Below are 27,292 nucleotides of genomic sequence, written 5' to 3' on the forward strand. Positions count from 1 at the left end.
CTTTGGGATCAAAATGACCCCCAAATTCTATGATTTAAGCTGTTTTTTAGTGTTTTTTGAAAAAAACACCCGAATCCAAAACACACCCGAATCCGACAAAAAAAATTCGGTGAGGTTTTGCCAAAACGCGGTCGAACCCAAAACTCGGCCGCGGAACCGAACCCAAAACCAAAACACAAAACCCGAAAAATTTCAAGTGCACATCTCTAGTAAATGCATGTTGTATTTTACACAACATGTGTCGCAAACCGTTTGCCGGTGACTCTTTGTCGCAGTGCTTTCGGATGCAGGAAATGTTCTTCTGCTCTACTGGTGGGTATGGACGAAGGAGATGATTCCCGGCGGACAGTGTTCCCAAACTTTTTTTCTGTTGCCTGTGAGTATACATTTGTATTATCGTGTAAACAGACATTGTAAGATTAAAAAAAAAAAATATATCTTTATTCATGTATTTCAGAGTTTTCCGTCCTGTTGATGTACCTTCCCAGGCCTGTTTTTAAAGTATAGTCCTGTTGACGACTCGTTACCCCGTTTTCTCCTGTTGTTGGGTTTCTGCAAATATTTGACCCTTTTATCCAACTATACCATGGGCACCCTACTTGTGATGTGGACCTGAGCCTCCGCCATGTAGCAGACAACCCCCCTCAGGTGAGATGTATTGCCCAAAACTCCCTCTTGTCCAATTCACCCCGGCATGTCCAAAGTTAAGCCCTCCGGCATTAGCAAAACTGCACATCCAATCATTCGCTGATACACCAATACTGGTCAGGGAATGTTTGGATGTGTAGTGACGCAAGTGCCGGGGGATTGCATTTGGGCCCACTGTAACCTGCTTGTGTCGTGTTGATTGTACCTCTTCTTTTCAGTACCAGGGTGACACTTTACCAATAGCTGGAACCTCATACTGTTCTCTTCCACAGGTCTTGCAGTGTTTCTTTCCCAAGTGGCGTGGATGTGAAGAGACAACACAGTTCCCCTGATGTTCCATGGGCAACCAACTTGTGATGTGGACCTGACCCTCCGCCATGTAGCAGACAACCCCCCCTCAGGTGAGATGTATTGCGCAAAACTCCCTCTTGTCCAAGTCACCCCGACATGTCCAAAGTGCAGCCCTCTAGCATTTGCAAAACTGCACATCCAATCATTCCCTGATACACCAATACTGGTCAAGGGAATGTTTGGATGTGTAGTGACGCAAGTGCCGGGGGATTGCACTTGGGCCCACTGTAACCTGCTTGTGTCGTGTTGATTGTACCTCTTCTTTTCAGTACCAGGGTGACACTTTACCAATAGCTGGAACCTCATACTGTTCTCTTCCACAGGTCTTGCTGTGTTTCCTTCCCAAGTGGCGTGGATGTGAAGAGACAACACAGTTCCCCTGATGTTCCATGGGCAACCAACTTGTGATGTGGACCTGACCCTCCGCCATGTAGCAGACAACCCCCCCTCAGGTGAGATGTATTTCCCTAAACTCCCTCTTGTCCAAGTCACCCCGACATGTCCAAAGTGCAGCCCTCCGGCATTTGCAAAACTGCACATCCAATCATTCCCTGATACACCAATACTGGTCAAGGGAATGTCTGGATGTGTAGTGACGCAAGTGCCGGGGGATTGCATTTGGGCCCACTGTATCCTGCTTGTGTCGTGTTGATTGTACCTCTTCTTTTCAGTACCAGGGTGACACTTTACCAATAGCTGGAACCTCATACTGTTCTCTTCCACAGGTCCTGCAGTGTTTCCTTCCCAAGTGGCGTGGATGTCAAGAGACAATACAGTTCCCCTGATGTTCCATGGGCAACCAACTTGTGATGTGGACCTGACCCTCCGCCATGTAGCAGACAACCCCCCCTCAGGTGAGATGTATTTCCCTAAACTCCCTCTTGTCCAAGTCACCCCGACATGTCCAAAGTGCAGCCATCCGGCATTTGCAAAACTGCACATCCAATCATTCCCTTATACACCAATACTGGTCAAGGGAATGTCTGGATGTGTAGTGACGCAAGTGCCGGGGGATTGCTTTTGGGCCCGCTGTAACCTGCTTGTGTCGTGTTGATTGTACCTCTTCTTTTCAGTACCAGGGTGACACTTTACCAATAGCTGGAACCTCATACTGTTCTCTTCCACAGGTCTTGCGGTGTTTCCTTCCCAAGTGGCGTGGATGTGAAGAGACAACACAGTTCCTCTGATGTTCCATGTGCGACCTACTTCTGTACAATTCAACTTCATATCAAATATTTTTAATAAAAACCACAGAAAACTTCTCTTTTTAAAAATTTATTGAAGAAAATTTGTATTTGATTATTGAAATAAAAATTGAAAGGTAATAAATCAAAAAAGTAGTTGGTTATTCTTTATATTCTTTTCTTGTGTAGATAGATATCTGTGGGGAAAAGAAAAAAAGTATATTAAGTAAAGACACTAAAGTCATGTTCATTTCTTTCCCAAGAACATTTGTGGAACCACACAGCCCAGCATGACCCATTGCTGGGCTGTGTGGTTCCACAAAGGCAGGCGGTCCAAAGTGGAATAGTGGCGTCAGTGGTCAGCACTTTGACACGCTAACATTTGTGGAACCACACAGCCCAGCATGACCCATTGCTGGGCTGTGTGGTTCCACAAAGGCAGGCGGTCCAAAGTGGAATAGTGGCGTCAGTGGTCAGCACTCTGACACGCTAACATTTGTGGAACCACACAGCCCAGCATGACCCATTGCTGTGCTGTGTGGTTCCACAAAGGCAGGCGGTCCAAAGTGGAATAGTGGCGTCAGTGGTCAGCACTTTGACACGCTAACATTTGTGGAACCACACAGCCCAGCATGACCCATTGCTGGGCTGTGTGGTTCCACAAAGGCAGGCGGTCCAAAGTGGAATAGTGGCGTCAGTGGTCAGCACTCTGACACGCTAACATTTGTGGAACCACACAGCCCAGCATGACCCATTGCTGTGCTGTGTGGTTCCACAAAGGCAGGCGGTCCAAAGTGGAATAGTGGCGTCAGTGGTCAGCACTTTGACACGCTAACATTTGTGGAACCACACAGCCCAGCATGACCCATTGCTGGGCTGTGTGGTTCCACAAAGGCAGGCGGTCCAAAGTTTCTAGAATATATACATTGAAACATTGCTCTACTCACCAGTTGGTACGCACAACACGAACTTGTGCCGTCCACTTCAATTTTCCACCCAATCCTATGAATAAGCTAAAAACACACACTAGTGAATAGTAAATTCACACAACAGTGAAAGCCTATTGTACACCATTACAAAAAGGATTTTTTGGGTAAAAGAGTGGTATCAGAATTGCTCTTTGGCCCATCATACATGTAGCCACAAGGAGCTTTCATCCGTTACCACACGCGCCCGCATACATGCCCGCGCATGTATGCCTACACAAAGCTCCTTGGTAGTACCCGGTCACGGGTGGGGAAGCCCAACAAAGAAAAAACAATAGTAAGAAAAAAAAAAACTAATGGGAGGGGAAGAAAGGGATACATGAAAAACATAGAAGTAAATAAAACAATACGACCGGGCTTATGGTGGAAGTCTGTCCGGATCCTGGTGTTCCTCCTGAGGGTGGGGTGTCGATGTCCTGGGAGGCTGGGTAGTGCGTTGACTGGGCCTCTGTGCCCATGCGGCTGTAGATGTGGCGGCCGGTGGTGGAGGCATCTGGTGGGTAGGGTACATCCCTGTATATCCCTGGTACATCTGTGACTGTCTGTACTGGGATGGTAGTTGAGGAAGGGTACGAGGCGTCCTTGTGGCTTGTGACGGCGGAAATGGTGGATCACCAGCGTGTTGATGAGCTGGTTCTGGGAGCTTGTCATAGATCATCTGCAGTGTGGTTGCGATGAGCTGTTGGCTGGATGAGGATTGTCGATGGCTCTCCGACATGTTGGTATTGCTGTGTGCCAGACATGTTGTGTTCTCCACGAGCCGGCCCATGGATTCGGCCAGAATGTGAAGGACGTCCATATTCTCCCTATGATCTTGCATTCTGACCTGTAGCATTGTGGCCGTGCTGTCGGCAAGAGCCTTCTGCATTTCAAGCAGACTGTTTGACATCTTCTCCATTGTCCTCTCAATGTTGTTCAGTCTGCTTCCAACGACATTTGTGTACGTATCCTGGCGGGAAGTAATCTCCGATGCCAGGGTGTGAACCCTCTGAACAGTTGAGGGATTCTGCCCTTCCTGGACGTCTGCCACCACTTGCATTTGGGCAGCTGAAAAGAAAATTAGAAAATATTATACACATTCATCATACATTTGTTTGAAGGCTCACAATTCTATTTACTCACACAGGGATGTAGCAACTGCAGCCTGCTGCACTTCCACCTCGTCATCCTCTGACGACTCCTGTAGGAGGAGATCCGGCCTGAAGTAGGAACCAATTCCCGAAGCTAGTCCGCTGCTGGTCCGTGGCACCACTGTTTGCAAAATAAATTTGTTTAAGTTAATAAATTATACAAAACTGCTGCACCCCCCCCCCCACACCCCCAAAAATTAAATACAAACCTTCTCCATCCTGTGGTGCCGCTGCTCCAGGAGCTTCACTTGTCCTCGTATCTGAAGACTTTTCAAGGGTCTGGCTGGATACATCTGCACGGCTGTCCTCAAACCCAAGAAAAGTCTTGTCTGTTAACCCTGTAGACTCAAACAGATCGGGTGATGGGTCCACAAGGGTTGTGTCTTGAGGCTCTTCAGTCACAGTCCCAGAGCTCCTGGAGATACGACGATCTGGTGATGACCTGCGCGCAGGAGCTGTAGTTTGGTGCCCATCTTGTGGTGTGGTCGCCGACGGTGTATGGCGCACAGGTGAAGTTCTGTGCGCTGATGTCTGGCGCACAGGTGATAGTCTGCGCGCCGACGTCGTCTGGTGCACAGGTGACAAACTGTGTGATGACGATCTGTGGCGCACAGGTGAAGATCTGCGCGCTCCTGATGCTTGCTGCGCAGGTGTCGGCCCGCGCGCTGCTGTCGATGCCTGCTGCGCAGGTGTCGGTCCGCGCGCTGGCGATGTCCTGCGCGCAGGTGATGTCCTCTGGGCAGGCCTGTCTGAAAAAAAAAAAATCACATTAGCAAGTACAAAACAATTTTTTCGTTAATACAGCTCATCTGAATTTATTCTTACCATCAGACCTCCTTTTGGACTGCTTATCTCCCGCCTTCTTCCGTCTTCTGGGCGGTTCTTCCTCCTCGGGAAAGCCAGCAGGACGGCTAGAGTCCACACCTCCGCGAACTCCTTCGACCACGGCAGGGTTCATGCGCCTTCTAATAACATTCTCCCAGGGTAGCCACTTCAGATTGACAGCCGGTCCACCTCCTGTAGCGGTCTCATGTCGGCGCTGAATCCCCATCTTCTTTTTGGTCTGTCTGCGGCAATCACTGTACCGCTTCATGCAGTTTCTGTTGCTCCGGCGGTTTCCAGATACTGCAGTGACTTGGCTCGCGATGGCATCCCAGATGTTTCGCTTTGTCCTAGCTGCTGTGGTCTGTGCCCTTGGTCCATACAGAACGTCGTAGGACCTGTCGACGCCATCCACTAGAGCACAGTTTTCCGCCTCAGTGTATCTGGGTCCACGCGGCTTTTTCGGTCCTGCATCTTCACCAGAGGCTTCCTCCTCCGACTGCTCCTCTGGCTGGCTTCTTGCCTTTAGGGATTGAAAAACAAAAACATGCATTTAATAAGATCGGTATGTACCTGTGAGTGTCAGTATCCCTGGCATTGCGCACATATACCTGTAGGTGTGTATGGCTGTGCGCAAACTAGGGTGGGTCAAGTTGGATGCTATTTGTGTCTGCAGGTGTTGTCAGTACCTTTCTACTAGGTTTTTTCTTAGTCTTCTCATGGGCCCTTGACGACCGCGGCTGGTCACTGCTAGAGATGAGCGCCTGAAATTTTTCGGGTTTTGTGTTTTGGTTTTGGGTTTGGTTCCGCGGCCGTGTTTTGGGTTCGAACGCGTTTTGGCAAAACCTCACCGAATTTTTTTTGTCGGATTCGGGTGTGTTTTGGATTCGGGTGTTTTTTTCAAAAAACACTAAAAAACAGCTTAAATCATAGAATTTGGGGGTCATTTTGATCCCAAAGTATTATTAACCTCAAAAACCATAATTTACACTCATTTTCAGTCTATTCTGAATACCTCACACCTCACAATATTATTTTTAGTCCTAAAATTTGCACCGAGGTCGCTGTGTGAGTAAGATAAGCGACCCTAGTGGCCGACACAAACACCGGGCCCATCTAGGAGTGGCACTGCAGTGTCACGCAGGATGTCCCTTCCAAAAAACCCTCCCCAAACAGCACATGACGCAAAGAAAAAAAGAGGCGCAATGAGGTAGCTGTGAGAGTAAGATTAGCGACCCTAGTGGCCGACACAAACACCGGGCCCATCTAGGAGTGGCACTGCAGTGTCACGCAGGATGGCCCTTCCAAAAAACCCTCCCCAAACAGCACATGACGCAAAGAAAAAAAGAGGCGCAATGAGGTAGCTGTGTGAGTAAGATTAGCGACCCTAGTGGCCGACACAAACACCGGGCCCATCTAGGAGTGGCACTGCAGTGTCACGCAGGATGTCCCTTCCAAAAAACCCTCCCCAAACAGCACATGACGCAAAGAAAAAAAGAGGCGCAATGAGGTAGCTGTGTGAGTAAGATTAGCGACCCTAGTGGCCGACACAAACACCGGGCCCATCTAGGAGTGGCACTGCAGTGTCACGCAGGATGTCCCTTCCAAAAAACCCTCCCCAAACAGCACATGACGCAAAGAAAAAAAGAGGCGCAATGAGGTAGCTGACTGTGTGAGTAAGATTAGCGACCCTAGTGGCCGACACAAACACCGGGCCCATTTAGGAGTGGCACTGCAGTGTCACGCAGGATGTCCCTTCCAAAAAACCCTCCCCAATCAGCACATGATGCAAAGAAAAAGAAAAGAAAAAAGAGGTGCAAGATGGAATTGTCCTTGGGCCCTCCCACCCACCCTTATGTTGTATAAACAAAACAGGACATGCACACTTTAACCAACCCATCATTTCAGTGACAGGGTCTGCCACACGACTGTGACTGATATGACGGGTTGGTTTGGACCCCCCCCAAAAAAGAAGCAATTAATCTCTCCTTGCACAAACTGGCTCTACAGAGGCAAGATGTCCACCTCATCATCACCCTCCGATATATCACCGTGTACATCCCCCTCCTCACAGATTATCAATTCGTCCCCACTGGAATCCACCATCTCAGCTCCCTGTGTACTTTGTGGAGGCAATTGCTGCTGGTCAATGTCTCCGCGGAGGAATTGATTATAATTCATTTTAATGAACATCATCTTCTCCACATTTTCTGGATGTAACCTCGTACGCCGATTGCTGACAAGGTGAGCGGCGGCACTAAACACTCTTTCGGAGTACACACTTGTGGGAGGGCAACTTAGGTAGAATAAAGCCAGTTTGTGCAAGGGCCTCCAAATTGCCTCTTTTTCCTGCCAGTATAAGTACGGACTGTGTGACGTGCCTACTTGGATGCGGTCACTCATATAATCCTCCACCATTCTATCAATGTTGAGAGAATCATATGCAGTGACAGTAGACGACATGTCCGTAATCGTTGTCAGGTCCTTCAGTCCGGACCAGATGTCAGCATCAGCAGTCGCTCCAGACTGCCCTGCATCACCGCCAGCGGGTGGGCTCGGAATTCTGAGCCTTTTCCTCGCACCCCCAGTTGCGGGAGAATGTGAAGGAGGAGATGTTGACAGGTCGCGTTCCGCTTGACTTGACAATTTTGTCACCAGCAGGTCTTTCAACCCCAGCAGACTTGTGTCTGCCGGAAAGAGAGATCCAAGGTAGGCTTTAAATCTAGGATCGAGCACGGTGGCCAAAATGTAGTGCTCTGATTTCAACAGATTGACCACCCGTGAATCCTTGTTAAGCGAATTAAGGGCTCCATCCACAAGTCCCACATGCCTAGCGGAATCGCTCCGTGTTAGCTCCTCCTTCAATGTCTCCAGCTTCTTCTGCAAAAGCCTGATGAGGGGAATGACCTGACTCAGGCTGGCAGTGTCTGAACTGACTTCACGTGTGGCAAGTTCAAAGGGCATCAGAACCTTGCACAACGTTGAAATCATTCTCCACTGCGCCTGAGACAGGTGCATTCCACCTACTATATCGTGCTCAATTGTATAGGCTTGAATGGCCTTTTGCTGCTCCTCCAACCTCTGAAGCATATAGAGGGTTGAATTCCACCTCGTTACCACTTCTTGCTTCAGATGATGGCAGGGCAGGTTCAGTAGTTTTTGGTGGTGCTCCAGTCTTCTGTACGTGGTGCCTGTACGCCGAAAGTGTCCCGCAATTCTTCTGGCCACCGACAGCATCTCTTGCACGCCCCTGTCGTTTTTTAAAAAATTCTGCACCACCAAATTCAAGGTATGTGCAAAACATGGGACGTGCTGGAATTTGCCCATATTTAATGCACACACAATATTGCTGGCGTTGTCCGATGCCACAAATCCACAGGAGAGTCCAATTGGGGTAAGCCATTCCGCGATGATCTTCCTCAGTTGCCGTAAGAGGTTTTCAGCTGTGTGCGTATTCTGGAAAGCGGTGATACAAAGCGTAGCCTGCCTAGGAAAGAGTTGGCGTTTGCGAGATGCTGCTACTGGTGCCGCCGCTGCTGTTCTTGCGGCGGGAGTCCATACATCTACCCAGTGGGCTGTCACAGTCATATAGTCCTGACCCTGCCCTGCTCCACTTGTCCACATGTCCGTGGTTAAGTGGACATTGGGTACAACTGCATTTTTTAGGACACTGGTGAGTCTTTTTCTGACGTCCGTGTACATTCTCGGTATCGCCTGCCTAGAGAAGTGGAACCTAGATGGTATTTGGTAACGGGGGCACACTGCCTCAATAAATTGTCTAGTTCCCTGTGAACTAACGGCGGATACCGGATGCACGTCTAACACCAACATAGTTGTCAAGGCCTCAGTTATCCGCTTTGCAGCAGGATGACTGCTGTGATATTTCATCTTCCTCGCAAAGGACTGTTGAACAGTCAATTGCTTACTGGAAGTAGTACAAGTGGGCTTACGACTTCCCCTCTGGGATGACCATCGACTCCCAGCAGCAACAACAGCAGCGCCAGCAGCAGTAGGCGTTACACGCAAGGATGCATCGGAGGAATCCCAGGCAGGAGAGGAATCGTCAGAATTGCCAGTGACATGGCCTGCAGGACTATTGGCATTCCTGGGGAAGGAGGAAATTGACACTGAGGGAGTTGGTGGGGTGGTTTGCGTGAGCTTGGTTACAAGAGGAAGGGATTTACTGGTCAGTGGACTGCTTCCGCTGTCACCCAAAGTTTTTGAACTTGTCACTGACTTATTATGAATGCGCTGCAGGTGACGTATAAGGGAGGATGTTCCGAGGTGGTTAACGTCCTTACCCCTACTTATTACAGCTTGACAAAGGGAACACACGGCTTGACACCTGTTGTCCGCATTTCTGGTGAAATACCTCCACACCGAAGAGCTGATTTTTTTGGTATTTTCACCTGGCATGTCAACGGCCATATTCCTCCCACGGACAACAGGTGTCTCCCCGGGTGCCTGACTTAAACAAACCACCTCACCATCAGAATCCTCCTGGTCAATTTCCTCCCCAGCGCCAGCAACACCCATATCCTCCTCATCCTGGTGTACTTCAACACTGACATCTTCAATCTGACTATCAGGAACTGGACTGCGGGTGCTCCTTCCAGCACTTGCAGGGGGCGTGCAAATGGTGGAAGGCGCATGCTCTTCACGTCCAGTGTTGGGAAGGTCAGGCATCGCAACCGACACAATTGGACTCTCCTTGTGGATTTGGGATTTCGAAGAATGCACAGTTCTTTGTTTTGCTGCTTTTGCCAGCTTGAGTCTTTTCATTTTTCTAGCGAGAGGCTGAGTGCTTCCATCCTCATGTGAAGCTGAACCACTAGCCATGAACATAGGCCAGGGCCTCAGCCGTTCCTTGCCACTCCGTGTGGTAAATGGCATATTGGCAAGTTTACGCTTCTCCTCCGACAATTTTATTTTAGGTTTTGGAGTCCTTTTTTTTCTGATATTTGGTGTTTTGGATTTGACATGCTCTGTACTATGACATTGGGCATCGGCCTTGGCAGACGACGTTGCTGGCATTTCATCGTCTCGGCCATGACTAGTGGCAGCAGCTTCAGCACGAGGTGGAAGTGGATCTTGATCTTTCCCTAATTTTGGAACCTCAACATTTTTGTTCTCCATATTTTAATAGGCACAACTAAAAGGCACCTCAGGTAAACAATGGAGATGGATACTAGTATACAATTATGGACTGCCTGCCGAGTGCAGACACAGAGGTAGCCACAGCCGTGAACTACCGTACTGTACTGTGTCTGCTGCTAATATAGACTGGTTGATAAAGAGATGTCTATGTAACTATGTATGTATAAAGAAGAAAGAAAAAAAACCACGGTTAGGTGGTATACAATTATGGACGGAGTGCCTGCCGAGTGCAGACACAGAGGTAGCCACAGCCGTGAACTACCGTACTGTACTGTGTCTGCTGCTAATATAGACTGGTTGATAAAGAGATGTCGTAGTAGTATGTATGTATAAAGAAGAAAAAAAAACCACGGTTAGGTGGTATATACAATTATGGACGGGCTGCCGAGTGCCGACACAGAGGTAGCCACAGCCGTGAACTACCGCACTGTACTGTGTCTGCTGCTAATATATAGACTGGTTGATAAAGAGATAGTATACTCGTAACTAGTATGTATGTATAAAGAAAGAAAAAAAAACCACGGTTAGGTAGTATATACAAATATGGACGGGCTGCCGAGTGCCGACACAGAGGTAGCCACAGCCGTGAACTACCGCACTGTACTGTGTCTGCTGCTAATATAGACTGGTTGATAAAGAGATAGTATACTCGTAACTAGTATGTATGTATAAAGAAAGAAAAAAAAACCACGGTTAGGTGGTATATACAATTATGGACGGGCTGCCAAGTGCCGACACAGAGGTAGCCACAGCCGTGAACTACCGCACTGTACTGTGTCTGCTGCTAATATAGACTGGTTGATAAAGAGATAGTATACTCGTAACTAGTATGACTATAAAGAAAGAAAAAAAAACCACGGTTAGGTGGTATATACAATTATGGACGGGCTGCCGAGTGCCGACACAGAGGTAGCCACAGCCGTGAACTACCGCACTGTACTGTGTCTGCTGCTAATATATAGACTGGTTGATAAAGAGATAGTATACTCGTAACTAGTATGTATGTATAAAGAAAGAAAAAAAAAACACGGTTAGGTGGTATATACAATTATGGACGGGCTGCCGAGTGCCGACACAGAGGTAGCCACAGCCGCGAACTACCGCACTGTACTGTGTCTGCTGCTAATATAGACTGGTTGATAAAGAGATAGTATACTCGTAACTAGTATGTATGTATAAAGAAGAAAAAAAAAACCACGGTTAGGTGGTATATACAATTATGGACGGGCTGCCGAGTGCCGACACAGAGGTAGCCACAGCCGTGAACTACCGCACTGTACTGTGTCTGCTGCTAATATATAGACTGGTTGATAAAGAGATAGTATACTCGTAACTAGTATGTATGTATAAAGAAAGAAAAAAAAACCACGGTTAGGTGGTATATACAATTATGGACGGGCTGCCGAGTGCCGACACAGAGGTAGCCACAGCCGTGAACTACCGCACTGTACTGTGTCTGCTGCTAATATATAGACTGGTTGATAAAGAGATAGTATACTCGTAACTAGTATGTATGTATAAAGAAAGAAAAAAAAACCACGGTTAGGTGGTATATACAATTATGAACGGGCTGCCGAGTGCCGACACAGAGGTAGCCACAGCCGTGAACTACCGCACTGTACTGTGTCTGCTGCTAATATAGACTGGTTGATAAAGAGATAGTATACTCGTAACTAGTATGACTATAAAGAAAGAAAAAAAAACCACGGTTAGGTGGTATATACAATTATGGACGGGCTGCCGAGTGCCGACACAGAGGTAGCCACAGCCGTGAACTACCGCACTGTACTGTGTCTGCTGCTAATATATAGACTGGTTGATAAAGAGATAGTATACTCGTAACTAGTATGTATGTATAAAGAAAGAAAAAAAAACCACGGTTAGGTGGTATATACAATTATGGACGGGCTGCCGAGTGCCGACACAGAGGTAGCCACAGCCGTGAACTACCGCACTGTACTGTGTCTGCTGCTAATATAGACTGGTTGATAAAGAGATAGTATACTCGTAACTAGTATGTATGTATAAAGAAGAAAAAAAAAACCACGGTTAGGTGGTATATACAATTATGGACGGGCTGCCGAGTGCCGACACAGAGGTAGCCACAGCCGTGAACTACCGCACTGTACTGTGTCTGCTGCTAATATATAGACTGGTTGATAAAGAGATAGTATACTCGTAACTAGTATGTATGTATAAAGAAAGAAAAAAAAACCACGGTTAGGTGGTATATACAATTATGGACGGGCTGCCGAGTGCCGACACAGAGGTAGCCACAGCCGTGAACTACCGCACTGTACTGTGTCTGCTGCTAATATATAGACTGGTTGATAAAGAGATAGTATACTCGTAACTAGTATGTATGTATAAAGAAAGAAAAAAAAACCACGGTTAGGTGGTATATACAATTATGAACGGGCTGCCGAGTGCCGACACAGAGGTAGCCACAGCCGTGAACTACCGCACTGTACTGTGTCTGCTGCTAATATAGACTGGTTGATAAAGAGATAGTATACTCGTAACTAGTATGTATGTATAAAGAAAGAAAAAAAAACCACGGTTAGGTGGTATATACAATTATGGACGGGCTGCCGAGTGCCGACACAGAGGTAGCCACAGCCGTGAACTACCGCACTGTACTGTGTCTGCTGCTAATATATAGACTGGTTGATAAAGAGATAGTATACTCGTAACTAGTATGTATGTATAAAGAAAGAAAAAAAAACCACGGTTAGGTGGTATATACAATTATGGACGGGCTGCCGAGTGCCGACACAGAGGTAGCCACAGCCGTGAACTACCGCACTGTACTGTGTCTGCTGCTAATATATAGACTGGTTGATAAAGAGATAGTATACTCGTAACTAGTATGTATGTATAAAGAAAGAAAAAAAAACCACGGTTAGGTGGTATATACAATTATGGACGGGCTGCCGAGTGCCGACACAGAGGTAGCCACAGCCGTGAACTACCGCACTGTACTGTGTCTGCTGCTAATATAGACTGGTTGATAAAGAGTTAGTATACTCGTAACTAGTATGTATGTATAAAGAAAGAAAAAAAAAACCACGGTTAGGTGGTATATACAATTATGGACGGGCTGCCGAGTGCCGACACAGAGGTAGCCACAGCCGTGAACTACCGCACTGTACTGTGTCTGCTGCTAATATAGACTGGTTGATAAAGAGATAGTATACTCGTAACTAGTATGACTATAAAGAAAGAAAAAAAAACCACGGTTAGGTGGTATATACAATTATGGACGGGCTGCCGAGTGCCGACACAGAGGTAGCCACAGCCGTGAACTACCGCACTGTACTGTGTCTGCTGCTAATATAGACTGGTTGATAAAGAGATAGTATACTACTAATATTATATATACTGGTGGTCAGGTCACTGGTCACTAGTCACACTGGCAGTGGCACTCCTGCAGCAAAAGTGTGCACTGTTTAATTTTAATATAATATTATGTACTCCTGGCTCCTGCTATAACCTATAACTGGCACTGCAGTGCTCCCCAGTCTCCCCCACAATTATAAGCTGTGTGAGCTGAGCACAGTCAGATATATATATACATTGATGCAGCACACTGGGCTGAGCAGTGCACACAGATATGGTATGTGACTGAGTCACTGTGTGTATCGTTTTTTTCAGGCAGAGAACGGATATATTAAATAAAACAAACAACTGCACTGTCTGGGGGTCACTGTGGTCGTCAGTCACTAAACTCTGCACTCTCTTCTACAGTATCACAGCCTCAGGTCAATCTCTCTCTCTCTCTCTCAACCCTAATCTAAATGGAGAGGACGCCAGCCACGTCCTCTCCCTATCAATCTCAATGCACGTGTGAAAATGGCGGCGACGCGCGGCTCCTTATATAGAATCCGAGTCTCGCGAGAATCCGACAGCGTCATGATGACGTTCGGGCGCGCTCGGGTTAACCGAGCAAGGCGGGAGGATCCGAGTCTGCTCGGACCCGTGAAAAAAACATGAAGTTCGTGCGGGTTCGGATTCAGAGAAACCGAACCCGCTCATCTCTAGTCACTGCATGCCTGGTCGGTCGTATCCCCCTCCTGGGTCGGCTCCCACTCCTCGTTGCTATGCAGGGATAGATCCGAGTGGGTGGGGGAAGGGGGGGATCTGGGCTGCTTGTCCCTGGACATCTCTGTTTTAAAAAGACAAAAAAAATAAAAAAAAATTATATATATTTAAAAATTTAACACATTACATAATTAAATGCAATCACATCATGCTGCTGGGACCCCAGTTCTCAAGCAGGACCAAAGCACAAAACAAAAAAAAATAAAAAATAAAAAAAACCCTGTACAAGCATCCCTGCACATACTGGAAATCAACCATGGCTGACACACAAAATGGCTGACACACAAAATGGCTGACACACAAAATGGCTGACACACACAAAATGGCTGACACACACTAGCCAAAAAGCATCCCTGCACACTCAGAAGGTACACCACAGCTAAAATAGGAGGGAAAACACATGTTTGGCATACAACCGACACCACATGTCGGCCGCATGGCCGACCAAACTTGCTCCAAATCACCCCAAACTAACCGAAAAGCATCCCTGCACACTCAGGAGGTACACCAGAGCTAAAATATGAGGGAAAACACATGTTTGGCATACAACCGACACCACATGTCGGCCGCATGGCCGACCAAACTTGCTCCAAATCACCCCAAACTAACCGAAAAGCATCCCTGCACACAAAAGGAGGTACACCAGAGCTGAAATAGGAGGGAAGAAACATGTTTGACAAACAAACACCACCACATGTCGACCGCATTGCTACCGACACACACTAAAATCAGCCCAAACTAGCCAAAAATCAATCCTGCACATGCTGGAGGTACACCAATGTAAGAGCAAGACCCAAAAAGTCATTTTAAGAAAGAAAAAAAAAACGTGAAAAACTACCCCAAAACACAAAAATCCACAAAAAAATGCAGCAAAACAAGCAGGAGCTATACACATACCCAAACACCCCATGTACACCTCATGGCAACCCCCACTACACAAACACATACATGCAACACCAGACCCACATGTGGTACTTACCTACAAATGTTGTAAAAGCTCCGAAAATGGCTCTCCTCCGGGGTAACAGGTATCCTCCTGTCTGTCCTGGCATAAAGCCTGCTGGGGTGTCCAAACGATACCACAGCAAACAACCAATTTGCTAGCTCTGCATCTCCTCACACCTCTCTGCAGGTTCACAAAATGGCTGCAGAGCACGCAGCAAACAAGCCCTAATAAAGGGCTGCTTTCGGCGGGAAGTCGAATTCGGGACGCCCACTACTCGCCGATTTGGGCCGTTATTCGCCAAGGGGTGTGTCGAATCCGTTATGCATTGCATATGGTGAATTCATGGTCTCGGCGGCAGGGCTGCGGCTGTCGAGTGCTGGCGAATTTTTAAACGGACGGAAAAAAAGCGCGATTCGCCCGGGATTGCATATACCCCATAGACTTTTTAGTCTAGAGTTTTAACTATAAAAATGATAAGAATAATACAAAGAATATGCAGTATTTCTAACATATTATTTGTATTTTTCATATACTTTATCCAGTCAAAACTCTGGTGCAAATGTTAGTCTGACAAGAAAGGCTCTGCCTCACCCCACTGCAGTATGTCTAGGTGCAGAATGCAGAATAGTATAGCTTAGTACTGTATAACATTTATATCAGTAAATTATAGTTAGCTAGAATATTATAATCTTCTTACAGTACCTACTTTGTGCTATTCTTCCCTGTTCACACTGCTGGCTACAACTTGCATTCCATTGCATGTACATAATTTGCCACATCAAAAGTGTGTAACTTTAACAATGAAAAGTAAGATTTTTGTACACTCATGAGCCTATTTCCTCAGATCTAATCATTATAATTAAAGGCCCATACACACTAGAAGATATTGTGAACTAGTGATGAGCGGGTTCGGATCCTCGGGATCCGAACCCGCCCGAACTTCACCTTTTTTTTCACGGGTCCGAGCAACTCGGATCCTCCCAACTTGCTCGGTTAACCCAAGCGCGCCTGAACGTCATAATCCCGCGGTCGGATTCTCGCGAGATTCGTATTCTATATAAGGAGCCGCGCGTCGCCGCCATTTTTCACTCGTGCATTGGAGATGATCGTGAGAGGACGTGGCTGGCGTCCCCTCAGTTTCTATGTTCAGTGGGCTGCAAATTGTGCTGCAAATATCTGTGCTCAGTGTGCTGCAAATATCTGTGCTCAGTGTGCTGCAAGTGCAAATATCTACGTTCTCTGCCTGAAAAACGCTCCATATCTGACTGTGCTCAGTGTGCTGCAAATATCTGTGCTCAGTGTGCTAATTGCTTTATTGTGGGAACTGGGGACCAGCAGCATTATATAGTAGGAGGACAGTGCAGAGTTTTGCTGACCAGTGACCAGTGACCACCAGTATTATACGTTCTCTGCCTAAAAAACGCTACAAATCTAAGCTGCATTGTAGTATATAGAAGGAGGACAGTGCAGAATTTTGCTGACCACCAGTATAACTATATATACAGCAGTACGGTACAGTTGTCCACTGCTCTACCTACCTCTGTGTTGTCAAGTATACTATCCATCCATACCTGTGGTGCATTTCAGTTTTGCACAGTTTGCTGACCACCAGTATATACTATATAGCAGTACGGTACAGAAGGCCACTGCTCTACCTACCTCTGTGTCGTCAAGTATACTATCCATCCATACCTGTGGTGCATTTCAGTTTTGCACAGTTTGCTGACCACCAGTATATACTATATAGCAGTACGGTACAGAAGGCAACTGCTCTACCTACCTCTGTGTCGTCAAGTATACTATCCATCCATACCTGTGGTGCATTTCAGTTTTGCACAGTTTGCTGACCACCAGTATATAATATATAGCAGTACGGTACAGTAGGCCACTGCTCTACCTACCTCTGTGTCATCAAGTATACTATCCATCCATACCTGTGGTGCATTTCAGTTTTGCACAGTTTGCTGACCACCAGTATATACTAAATAGCAGTACAGTACAGAAGGCCACTGCTCTACCTACCTCTGTGTCGTCAAGTATACTATCCATCCATACCTGTGGTGCATTTCAGTTTTGCACAGTTTGCTGACCACCAGTATATACTATATAGCAGTACGGTACAGAAGGCCACTGCTCTACCTACCTCTCTGTCGTCAAGTAAACTATCCATCCATACCTGTGGTGCATTTCAGTTTTGCACAGTTTGCTGACCACCAGTATATAATATACAGCAGTACGGTACAGTAGGCCACTGCTCTACCTACCTCTGTGTCATCAAGTATACTATCCATCCATACCTGTGGTGCATATCAGTTTTGCACAGTTTGCTGACCACTAGTATATACTATATAGCAGTACGGTACAGTAGGCCACTGCTCTACCTACCTCTGTGTCGTCAAGTATACTATCCATCCATACCTGTGGTGCATTTCAGTTTTGCACAGTTTGCTGACCACCAGTATATACTATATAGCAGTACGGTACAGAAGGCCACTGCTCTACCTACCTCTGTGTCGTCAAGTATACTATCCATCCATACCTGTGGTGCATTTCAGTTTTGCACAGTTTGCTGACCACCAGTATATACTATATAGCAGTACGGTACAGAAGGCAACTGCTCTACCTACCTCTGTGTCGTCAAGTATACTATCCATCCATACCTGTGGTGCATTTCAGTTTTGCACAGTTTGCTGACCACCAGTATATAATATATAGCAGTACGGTACAGTAGGCCACTGCTCTACCTACCTCTGTGTCATCAAGTATACTATCCATCCATACCTGTGGTGCATTTCAGTTTTGCACAGTTTGCTGACCACCAGTATATACTAAATAGCAGTACAGTACAGAAGGCCACTGCTCTACCTACCTCTGTGTCGTCAAGTATACTATCCATCCATACCTGTGGTGCATTTCAGTTTTGCACAGTTTGCTGACCACCAGTATATACTATATAGCAGTACGGTACAGAAGGCCACTGCTCTACCTACCTCTCTGTCGTCAAGTAAACTATCCATCCATACCTGTGGTGCATTTCAGTTTTGCACAGTTTGCTGACCACCAGTATATAATATACAGCAGTACGGTACAGTAGGCCACTGCTCTACCTACCTCTGTGTCATCAAGTATACTATCCATCCATACCTGTGGTGCATATCAGTTTTGCACAGTTTGCTGACCACCAGTATATACTATATAGCAGTACGGTACAGTAGGCCACTGCTCTACCTACCTCTGTGTCGTCAAGTATACTATCCATCCATACCTGTGGTGCATTTCAGTTTTGCACAGTTTGCTGTCCACCAGTATATAATATATAGCAGTACGGTACAGTAGGCCACTGCTCTACCTACCTCTGTGTCGTCAAGTATACTATCCATCAATACCTGTGGTGCCGCCATTTTTCACTCGTGCATTGGAGATGATCGTGAGTGGACGTGGCTGGCGACCCCTCAGTTTCTATGTTGAGTGGGCTGCAAATTGTGTTGCAAATATCTGTGCTCAGTGTGCTGCAAGTGCAAATATCTACTTTCTCTGCCTGAAAAATGCTCCATATCTGACTGTGCTCAGTGTGCTGCAAATATCTGTGCTCAGTGTGCTAATTGCTTTATTGTGGGGACTGGGGACCAGCAGCATTATATAGTAGGAGGACAGTGCAGAGTTTTGTTGACCAGTGACCAGTGACCACCAGTATTATACGTTCTCTGCCTGAAAAACGCTCCATATCTGTGCTGCATTGTAGTATATAGTAGGAGGACAGTGCATAATTTTGCTGACCACCAGTATAACTATATATACAGCAGTACGGTACAGTAGTCCACTGCTCTACCTACCTCTGTGTCGGCAAGTATACTATCCATCCATACCTGTGGTGCATTTCAGTTTTGCACAGTTTGCTGACCACCAGTATATACTATAAAGCAGTACGGTACAGAAGGCCACTGCTCTACCTACCTCTGTGTCGTCAAGTATACTATCCATCCATACCTGTTGTGCATTTCAGTTTTGCACAGTTTGCCGTCCACCAGTATATACTATATAGCAGTACGGTACAGAAGGCCACTGCTCTACCTACCTCTGTGTCGTCAAGTATACTATCCATCCATACCTGTGGTGCATTTCAGTTTTGCAAAGTTTGCTGACCACCAGTATATAATATATAGCAGTACGGTACAGTAGGCCACTGCTCTACCTACCTCTCTGTCGTCAAGTATACTATCCATCCATACCTGTGGTGCCGCCATTTTTCACTCGTGCATTGGAGATGATCGTGAGTGGACGTGGCTGGCGTCCCCTCAGTTTCTATGTTGAGTGGGCTGCAAATTGTGTTGCAAATATCTGTGCTCAGTGTGCTGCAAGTGCAAATATCTACTTTCTCTGCCTGAAAAATGCTCCATATCTGACTGTGCTCAGTGTGCTGCAAATATCTGTGCTCAGTGTGCTAATTGCTTTATTGTGGGGACTGGGGACCAGCAGCATTATATAGTAGGAGGACAGTGCAGAGTTTTGTTGACCAGTGACCAGTGACCACCAGTATTATACGTTCTCTGCCTGAAAAACGCTCCATATCTGTGCTGCATTGTAGTATATAGTAGGAGGACAGTGCATAATTTTGCTGACCACCAGTATAACTATATATACAGCAGTACGGTACAGTAGTCCACTGCTCTACCTACCTCTGTGTCGTCAAGTATACTATCCATCCATACCTGTGGTGCATTTCAGTTTTGCACAGTTTGCTGACCACCAGTATATACTATAAAGCAGTACGGTACAGAAGGCCACTGCTCTACCTACCTCTGTGTCGTCAAGTATACTATCCATCCATACCTGTTGTGCATTTCAGTTTTGCACAGTTTGCCGTCCACCAGTATATACTATATAGCAGTACGGTACAGAAGGCCACTGCTCTACCTACCTCTGTGTCGTCAAGTATACTATCCATCCATACCTGTGGTGCATTTCAGTTTTGCAAAGTTTGCTGACCACCAGTATATAATATATAGCAGTACGGTACAGTAGGCCACTGCTCTACCTACCTCTCTGTCGTCAAGTATACTATCCATCCATACATGTGGTGCATTTCAGTTTTGCACAGTTTGCTGACCACCAGTATATACTATATAGCAGTACAGTACAGAAGGCCACTGCTCTACATACCTCTGTGTCGTCAATTATACTATCCATCCATACCTGTGGTGCATTTCAGTTTTGCACAGTTTGCTGACCACCAGTATATAATATATAGCAGTATGGTACAGTAGGCCACTGCTCTACCTACCTCTGTGTCGTCAAGTATACTATCCATCCATACCTGTGGTGCATTTAAGTTTTGCACAGTTTGCTGTCCACCAGTATATAATATATAGCAGTACGGTACATTAGGCCACTGCTCTACCTACCTCTGTGTCGTCAAGTATACTATCCATCCATACCTGTGGTGCATTTCAGTTTTGCACAGTTTGCTGTCCACCAGTATATAATATGTAGCAGTATGGTACAGTAGGCCCCTGCTCTACCTACCTCTGTGTCATCAAGTATACTATCCATCCATACCTGTGGTGCATTTCAGTTGTGCGCAGTATATTTAGTAGTAGGCCATTGTTATTGATATATTACTGGCATATAATTCCACACATTAAAAAATGGAGAACAAAAATTTGGAGGGTAAAATAGGGAAAGATCAAGATCCACTTCCACCTCGTGCTGAAGCTGCTGCCAATAGTCATGACTGAGATGATGAAATGCCATCAACGTCGTCTGCCAAGGCCGATGCCCAATGTCATAGTAGAGAGCATGTAAAATAAAAAAAAATAAAGCTCAGTAAAATGACCCAAAAATCTAAATCAAAATCGTCTGAGGAGAAGCGTAAATTTGCCACTGTGCCATTTACGACACAGAGTGGCAAGGAACGGCTGAGGCCCTGGCCTATGTTCAAGGCTAGTGGTTCAGCTTCACCTGAGGATGGAAGCACTCATCCTCCTGCTAGAAAACTTAAAAGAGTTAAGATGGCAAAAGCACAGCAAAGAACTGTGCGTTCTTCGAAATCACAAATCCCCAAGGAGAGTCCAATTGTGTCGGTTGCGATGCCTGACCTTCCCAACACTGGACGGGAAGAGGTTGCGCCTTCCACCATTTGCACTCCCCCTGCAAGTGCTGGAAGGAGCACCCGCAGTCCAGTTCCTGATAGTCAAATTGAAGATGTCACTGTTGAAGTACACCAGGATGAGGATATGGGTGTTGCTGGCGCTGGGGAGGAAATTGACAAGGAGGATTCTGATGGTGAGGTTTGTTTAAGTCAGGCACCCGGGGAGACACCTGTTGTCCGTGGGACGAATATGGCCATTGACATGCCTGGTAAAAATACAAAAAAAAATCACCCCTTCGGTGTGGAATTATTTCAACAGACATGCAGACAACTGGTGTCAAGCCATGTGTTGCCTTTGTCAAGCTGTAATAAGTAGGGGTAAGGACGTTAACCACCTAGGAACATCCTCCCTTATACGTCACCTGGACCGCATTCATCACAAGTTAGTGACAAGTTCAAAAACTTTGGATGACAGCGGAAGCAGTCTACCCACCACTAAATCCCTTCCTCTTGTAACCAAACTCCTGCAAACCACACCACCAACTCCCTCAGTGTCAATTTCCTCCTTAGACAGGAAACCCAATAGTCCTGCAGGACATGTCACTGTCAAGTCTGACGAGTCCTCTCCTGCCTGGGATTCCTCCGATGCATCCTTGAGTGTAACGCCTACTGCTGCTGGCGCTGCTGTTGTTGCTGCTGGGAGTCGATCGTCATCCCAGGGGGAAGTCGGAAGACCACTTGTACTACTTCCAGTAAGCATATGACTGTCCAACAGTCCTTTTCGAGGAAGTTGAAATATCACAGCAGTCATCCTGCTGCAAAGCGGATATCTCAGGCCTTGGCAGCCTGGTTGGTGAGAAACGTGTTTCCGGTATCCACCGTTAATTCACAGAGTACTAGAGACTTGATTGAGGTACTGTGTCCCCGGTACCAAATACCATCTAGGTTCCATTTCTCTAGGCATGCGATACCGAAAATGTACACAGACGTCAGAAAAAGAGTCACCAGTGTCCTAAAAAATGCAGTTGTACCTAATGTCCACTTAACCACGGACATGTGAACATGTGGACAAGTGGAGCAGGGCAGACTCAGGACTATATGACTGTGACAGCCCACTGGGTAGATGTATTGCCTTGCGCAGCAAGAACATCAGTGGCGGCACCAGTAGCAGCATCTCGCAAATGCCAACTCGTTCCTAGGCAGGCTACGCTTTGTATCACCGCTTTACATAAGAGGCACACAGCTGACAACCTCTTACGGAAACTGAGGAACATCATCGCAGAATGGCTTACCCCAATTGGACTCTCCTGGGGATTTGTGACATCGGACAACGCCACCAATATTGTGCGTGCATTACATCTGGGCAAATTCCAGCATGTCCCATGTTTTGCACATACATTGAATTTGGTGGTGCAGAATTATTTAAAAAACGACAGGGGCGTGCAAGAGATGCTGTCGGTGGCCCGAAGAATTGCGGGCCACTTTCGGCATTCAGCCACCGCGTGTAGAAGACTGGAACACCAGCAAACAGTCCTGAACTTGCCCCGCCATCATCTGAAGCAAGAGGTGGTAACGACTCGAGGTTGAATTCAACCCTCTATATGCTTCAGAGGATGGAGGAGCAGCAAAAGGCCATTCAAGCCTATACATCTGCCTACGATATAGGCAAAGGAGGGGGAATGCACCTGACTCAAGCGCAGTGGAGAATGATTTCAACGTTGTGCAAGGTTCTGCAACCCTTTGAACTTGCCACACGTGAAGTCAGTTCAGACACTGCAAGCCTGAGTCAGGTCATTCCCCTCATCAGGCTTTTGCAGAAGAGGCTGGAGACATTGAAGGAGGAGCTAAAACGGAGCGATTCTGCTAGGCATGTGGGACTTGTGGATGGAGCCCTTAATTCGCTTAACCAGGATTCACGGGTGGTCAATCTGTTGAAATCAGAGCACTACATTTTGGCCACCGTGCTCGATCCTAGATTTAAAACCTACGTTGTATCTCTCTTTCCGGCAGACACAAGTCTGCAGAGGTTCAAAGACCTGCTGGTGAGAAAATTGTCAAGTCAAGCGGAACGTGACCCGTCAACAGCTCCTCCTTCACATTCTCCCGCAACTGGGGCTGCGAGGAAAAGGCTAAGAATTCCGAGCCCACCCGCTGGTGGTGATGCAGGGCAGTCTGGCGTGAGTGCTGACATCTGGTCCGGACTGAAGGACCTGCCAACGATTACTGACATGTCGTCTACTGTCACTGCATATGATTCTGTCACCATTGAAAGAATGGTGGAGGATTATATGAGTGACCGCATCCAAGTAGGCACGTCAGACAGTCCCTACGTATACTGGCAGGAACAAGAGGTAATTTGGAGGCCCTTGCACAAACTGGCTTTATTTTACCTAAGTTGCCCCCCCCCCTCCAGTGTGTACTCCAAAAGAGTGTCTAGTGCAGCCGCTCACTTTGTCAGCAATCGGCGTACGAGGTTACTTCCAGAAAATGTGGAGAAGATGATGTTCATCAAAATTAATTATAATCAATTCCTCCGTGGAGACATTCACCAGCAGCAATTGCCTCCAGAAAGTACACAGGGACCTGAGATGGTGGATTCCAGTGGGGATGAATTAATAATCTGTGAGGAGGGGAATGTACACAGTGAAAGGGGTGAGGAATCGGACGATGAGGAGGTGGACATCTTGTCTCTGTAGAGCCAGTCTGTGCAAGGAGAGATTGATTGCTTCTTTTTTGGTGGGGGCCCAAACCAACCAGTCATTTCAGTCACAGTCGTGTGGCAGACCCTGTCGCTGAAATGATGGGTTTGTTAAAGTGTGCTTGTTCGGTTTATACAACATAAGGGTGGGTGGGAGGGCCCAAGGAAATTCCATCTTGCACCACTTTTTTCTTTCATTTTTCTTTGCATCATGTGCTGTTTGGGGACTATTTTTTTGAAGTGCCATCCTGTCTGACACTGCAGTGCCACTCCTAGATGGGCCAGGTGTTTGTGTCGGCCACTTGTGTCGCTTAGCTTAGCCATCCAGCGACCTTGGTGCACCTCTTTTTTTTTGCATCATGTGCTGTTTGGGGACTATTTTTTAAATCTGCCATCCATTCTGACACTGCAGTGCCACTCCTAGATGGGCCAGGTGTTTGTGTCGGCCACTTGGGTCGCTTAGCTTAGTCACACAGCTACCTCATTGCGTCTCTTTTTTTCTTTGCATCATGTGCTGTTTGGGGACTATTTTTTTGAAGTGCCATCCTGTCTGACACTGCAGTGCCACTCCTAGATGGGCCAGGTGTTTGTGTCGGCCACTTGGGTCGCTTAGCTTAGTCATCCAGCGACCTCGGTGCAAATTTTAGGACTAAAAATAATATTGTGAGGTTTGAGGTGTTCAGAATAGACTGGAAATGAGTGGAAATTATGGTTATTGAGGTTAATAATACTATGGGATCAAAATGACCCCCAAATTCTATGATTTAAGCTGTTTTTTAGGGTTTTTTGTAAAAAAACACCCGAACCCAAAACACACCCGAATCCGACAAAAAAATTTCAGGGAGGTTTGGCCAAAACGCGTCCGAATCCGAAACACGGCCGCGGAACCGAATCCAAAACCAAAACAGAAAACCCGAAAAATGTCCGGTGCACATCACATCACTTTATGAGCAATATCATTCAAAATATAGTCCAGTGTGTATGCAATGAACGATGCGCGCCCCACCCGTCATCAGCAAGGGTTTCTGTCGTCTGAACTTGCAACTCAATTTTGCCTATTTCTTTCATGTATAAGTGTATGTTATTCAGTGTGTATGCGGTGAGTGATGAACGACAGATGATATGAACGATATTTTCCATAATAGACACTCCCCTGACAGTCCTCAGCACCATTTCATGCTGACTGCAAGCTGAGAAGAAGTGGCAAACAGAGCTCCTGCTTAACTTCCTTTTGGTATTTTATAGGCCACTGGCACCAACCCCACTGTCCACCAATATGTATAGCCTGCACCCACCCCACTGCCCACCAATGTGTAGCATGCAAGTGTTTAGCATGCATGCACCCACTGCCCACCAATGTGTAGCATGCATGTGTTTAGCATGCATGTACCCACTGCCCACCAAAGTGTAGCATACATGTGTTTAGCATGCATACACCCACCCCACTGCCCACCAATGTATAGCCTGCATGTACCATATTTGTTAGCATGCTGCATCTATATGTGCATACTAACCTTTGTTTGTTTGTTTTTTTATTTTATTCAGACCATGTCTGGGGACAGAGAATTTTGGACAGGATTTCTTGAATTACTGTATATGAAGCCAACGTGTGCCTCTGGCGTATTAAAAGCAAGGATTACGCCAACTGGTCCATTAAGAATGTGGCATATGAGAAACTTGTCCAGTACAGTAAAAAAGGTCATAACAGTGATACTGACACGAAATGGGTAAAAGTCTTTTTAAAAGAACACAAGAGATATAAGGAGTCACAACGCTCAGGAGCAGAGGCCCATGAGGTACATAAACCATCATTATGGTACTACGACATGCTCCTCTTCACTCTTGAGCAAGAGCCAGAGACAGGGTCACGGAGTTCCATCAACCCCTACTCTCATGTGGAGGGGGCAGAGGAGGAAATGGAGAGTCGGGATCCGGTAAGTAGGCACACATAGTAAACACACCCTACTAAATTTTTGTATAAAACTAATATGGTTTCTCTTTTTACAGGACAGTACTCCGGAGCTGAACCTTACCTCCAGTGAACCACCCAAGAAGGTGAGAATGCCTGCCAAGACATCCAGTTCTGACAGGTCCAGATCCGATCAATTTTTTGAAATACACGGAAGAAATTCTACAGAAGTCCCCAGACAGATTTGACCATTTTGCTTTAAACCTGGCTAGTGAGATGCGAGACTTGGACGCAGAACAACTCAAGTACTTGATTTAAGACACTATGAGGCATCCTGTCCAGGGCAGATTGGTGACGTGATGCTACATAGTGTTTCCATCAAGGCAGCATCCCACAACATTGTGCCTATCCCAGATCACCCACCCATGTATTCTGCACCGGGAAATCCTCCTCCGCAGTCCCTCACCTATGTCGCGGGCCCCAGCTATCACCACCCACCCTTCTATCCCATCACTTCCAGCAGTGGCATGTATTCAGATCTGAGTACACAGTCCACTCAACATGGCAACACTACTTTGTACAATTTATATATTTTTTATATTTGTTTTTTTTTCTTTAATATTTCAAAAATTGATCTGGAACTTTTCTTGGGCTCTTGCTCAAGAGTGTATTGGACTTGTTCGTTAGTTCCATGATGACGGTTTTATGTACTTCATTTGCCAATGTGAATGAACATTGGGACTACTTTTTATTTCTTGTATTCTAAAAAAAAAGACTTTTCTAAAACTCTAGTTCTTCTTTTTTGACCCAAATGATGTTGGTATTGCTATTTATGGCCTTTTTACTGTACTGGATAATTTGTTATATTGCCTCATTGACTGGTTGGCGTAATCTCTGCTATAAAGACACTTGTTGGCCTTCATACTATAGTCAATGAATCTGGTCCAGAATTCTTTGTTCTTAAATAATTTTTTCAGTAAAAACAATACCCCAAAATAATCATTGTGTTGTGTTTTTCTTTGGCCAGGTGGGCAGGAAAAACATATAGGGGTCACCAACATTTAGCATTGCTATTAATACTGCCTATTTAAACACAGTATATGCACACCCATAAAACCTGACCACCAATGTATAAGCATGCCACCCATTTTTCCCCCATAGTACCTCTAACCACCAATATTAGAATATTAAAGAAAAGCATACTTGAAGCTCCTAACTGTAAAATTTATTGAGTGGCTTCTTCTTGCCAGTCCACTGCCCCAACACCATTGA

General features: G+C 46.3%; 1 protein-coding gene across 1 annotated transcript in view; it reads right to left on the reverse strand.

Moving 5' to 3' along the window:
- Positions 1 to 3,208: 3,208 nt before the first annotated feature.
- Positions 3,209 to 27,292, reverse strand: part of LOC135012851 (uncharacterized) — a 34,706-nt gene continuing 10,622 nt past the window's right edge. Inside the window, exons 3-5 of the mRNA XM_063952587.1 lie at positions 4,509 to 5,048; positions 4,292 to 4,420; positions 3,209 to 4,216 (exon numbers count right to left, since the gene is read on the reverse strand). Of these exons, the coding sequence (XP_063808657.1) occupies positions 3,528 to 4,216; positions 4,292 to 4,420; positions 4,509 to 5,048 (1,358 nt within the window). The 3' untranslated portion in view covers positions 3,209 to 3,527. The remainder of the gene's footprint in view (positions 4,217 to 4,291; positions 4,421 to 4,508; positions 5,049 to 27,292) is intronic.

The sequence above is a fragment of the Pseudophryne corroboree genome, chromosome 2 (genome assembly GCF_028390025.1).
Source record: "Pseudophryne corroboree isolate aPseCor3 chromosome 2, aPseCor3.hap2, whole genome shotgun sequence".
Classification (NCBI taxonomy): domain Eukaryota; kingdom Metazoa; phylum Chordata; class Amphibia; order Anura; family Myobatrachidae; genus Pseudophryne; species Pseudophryne corroboree.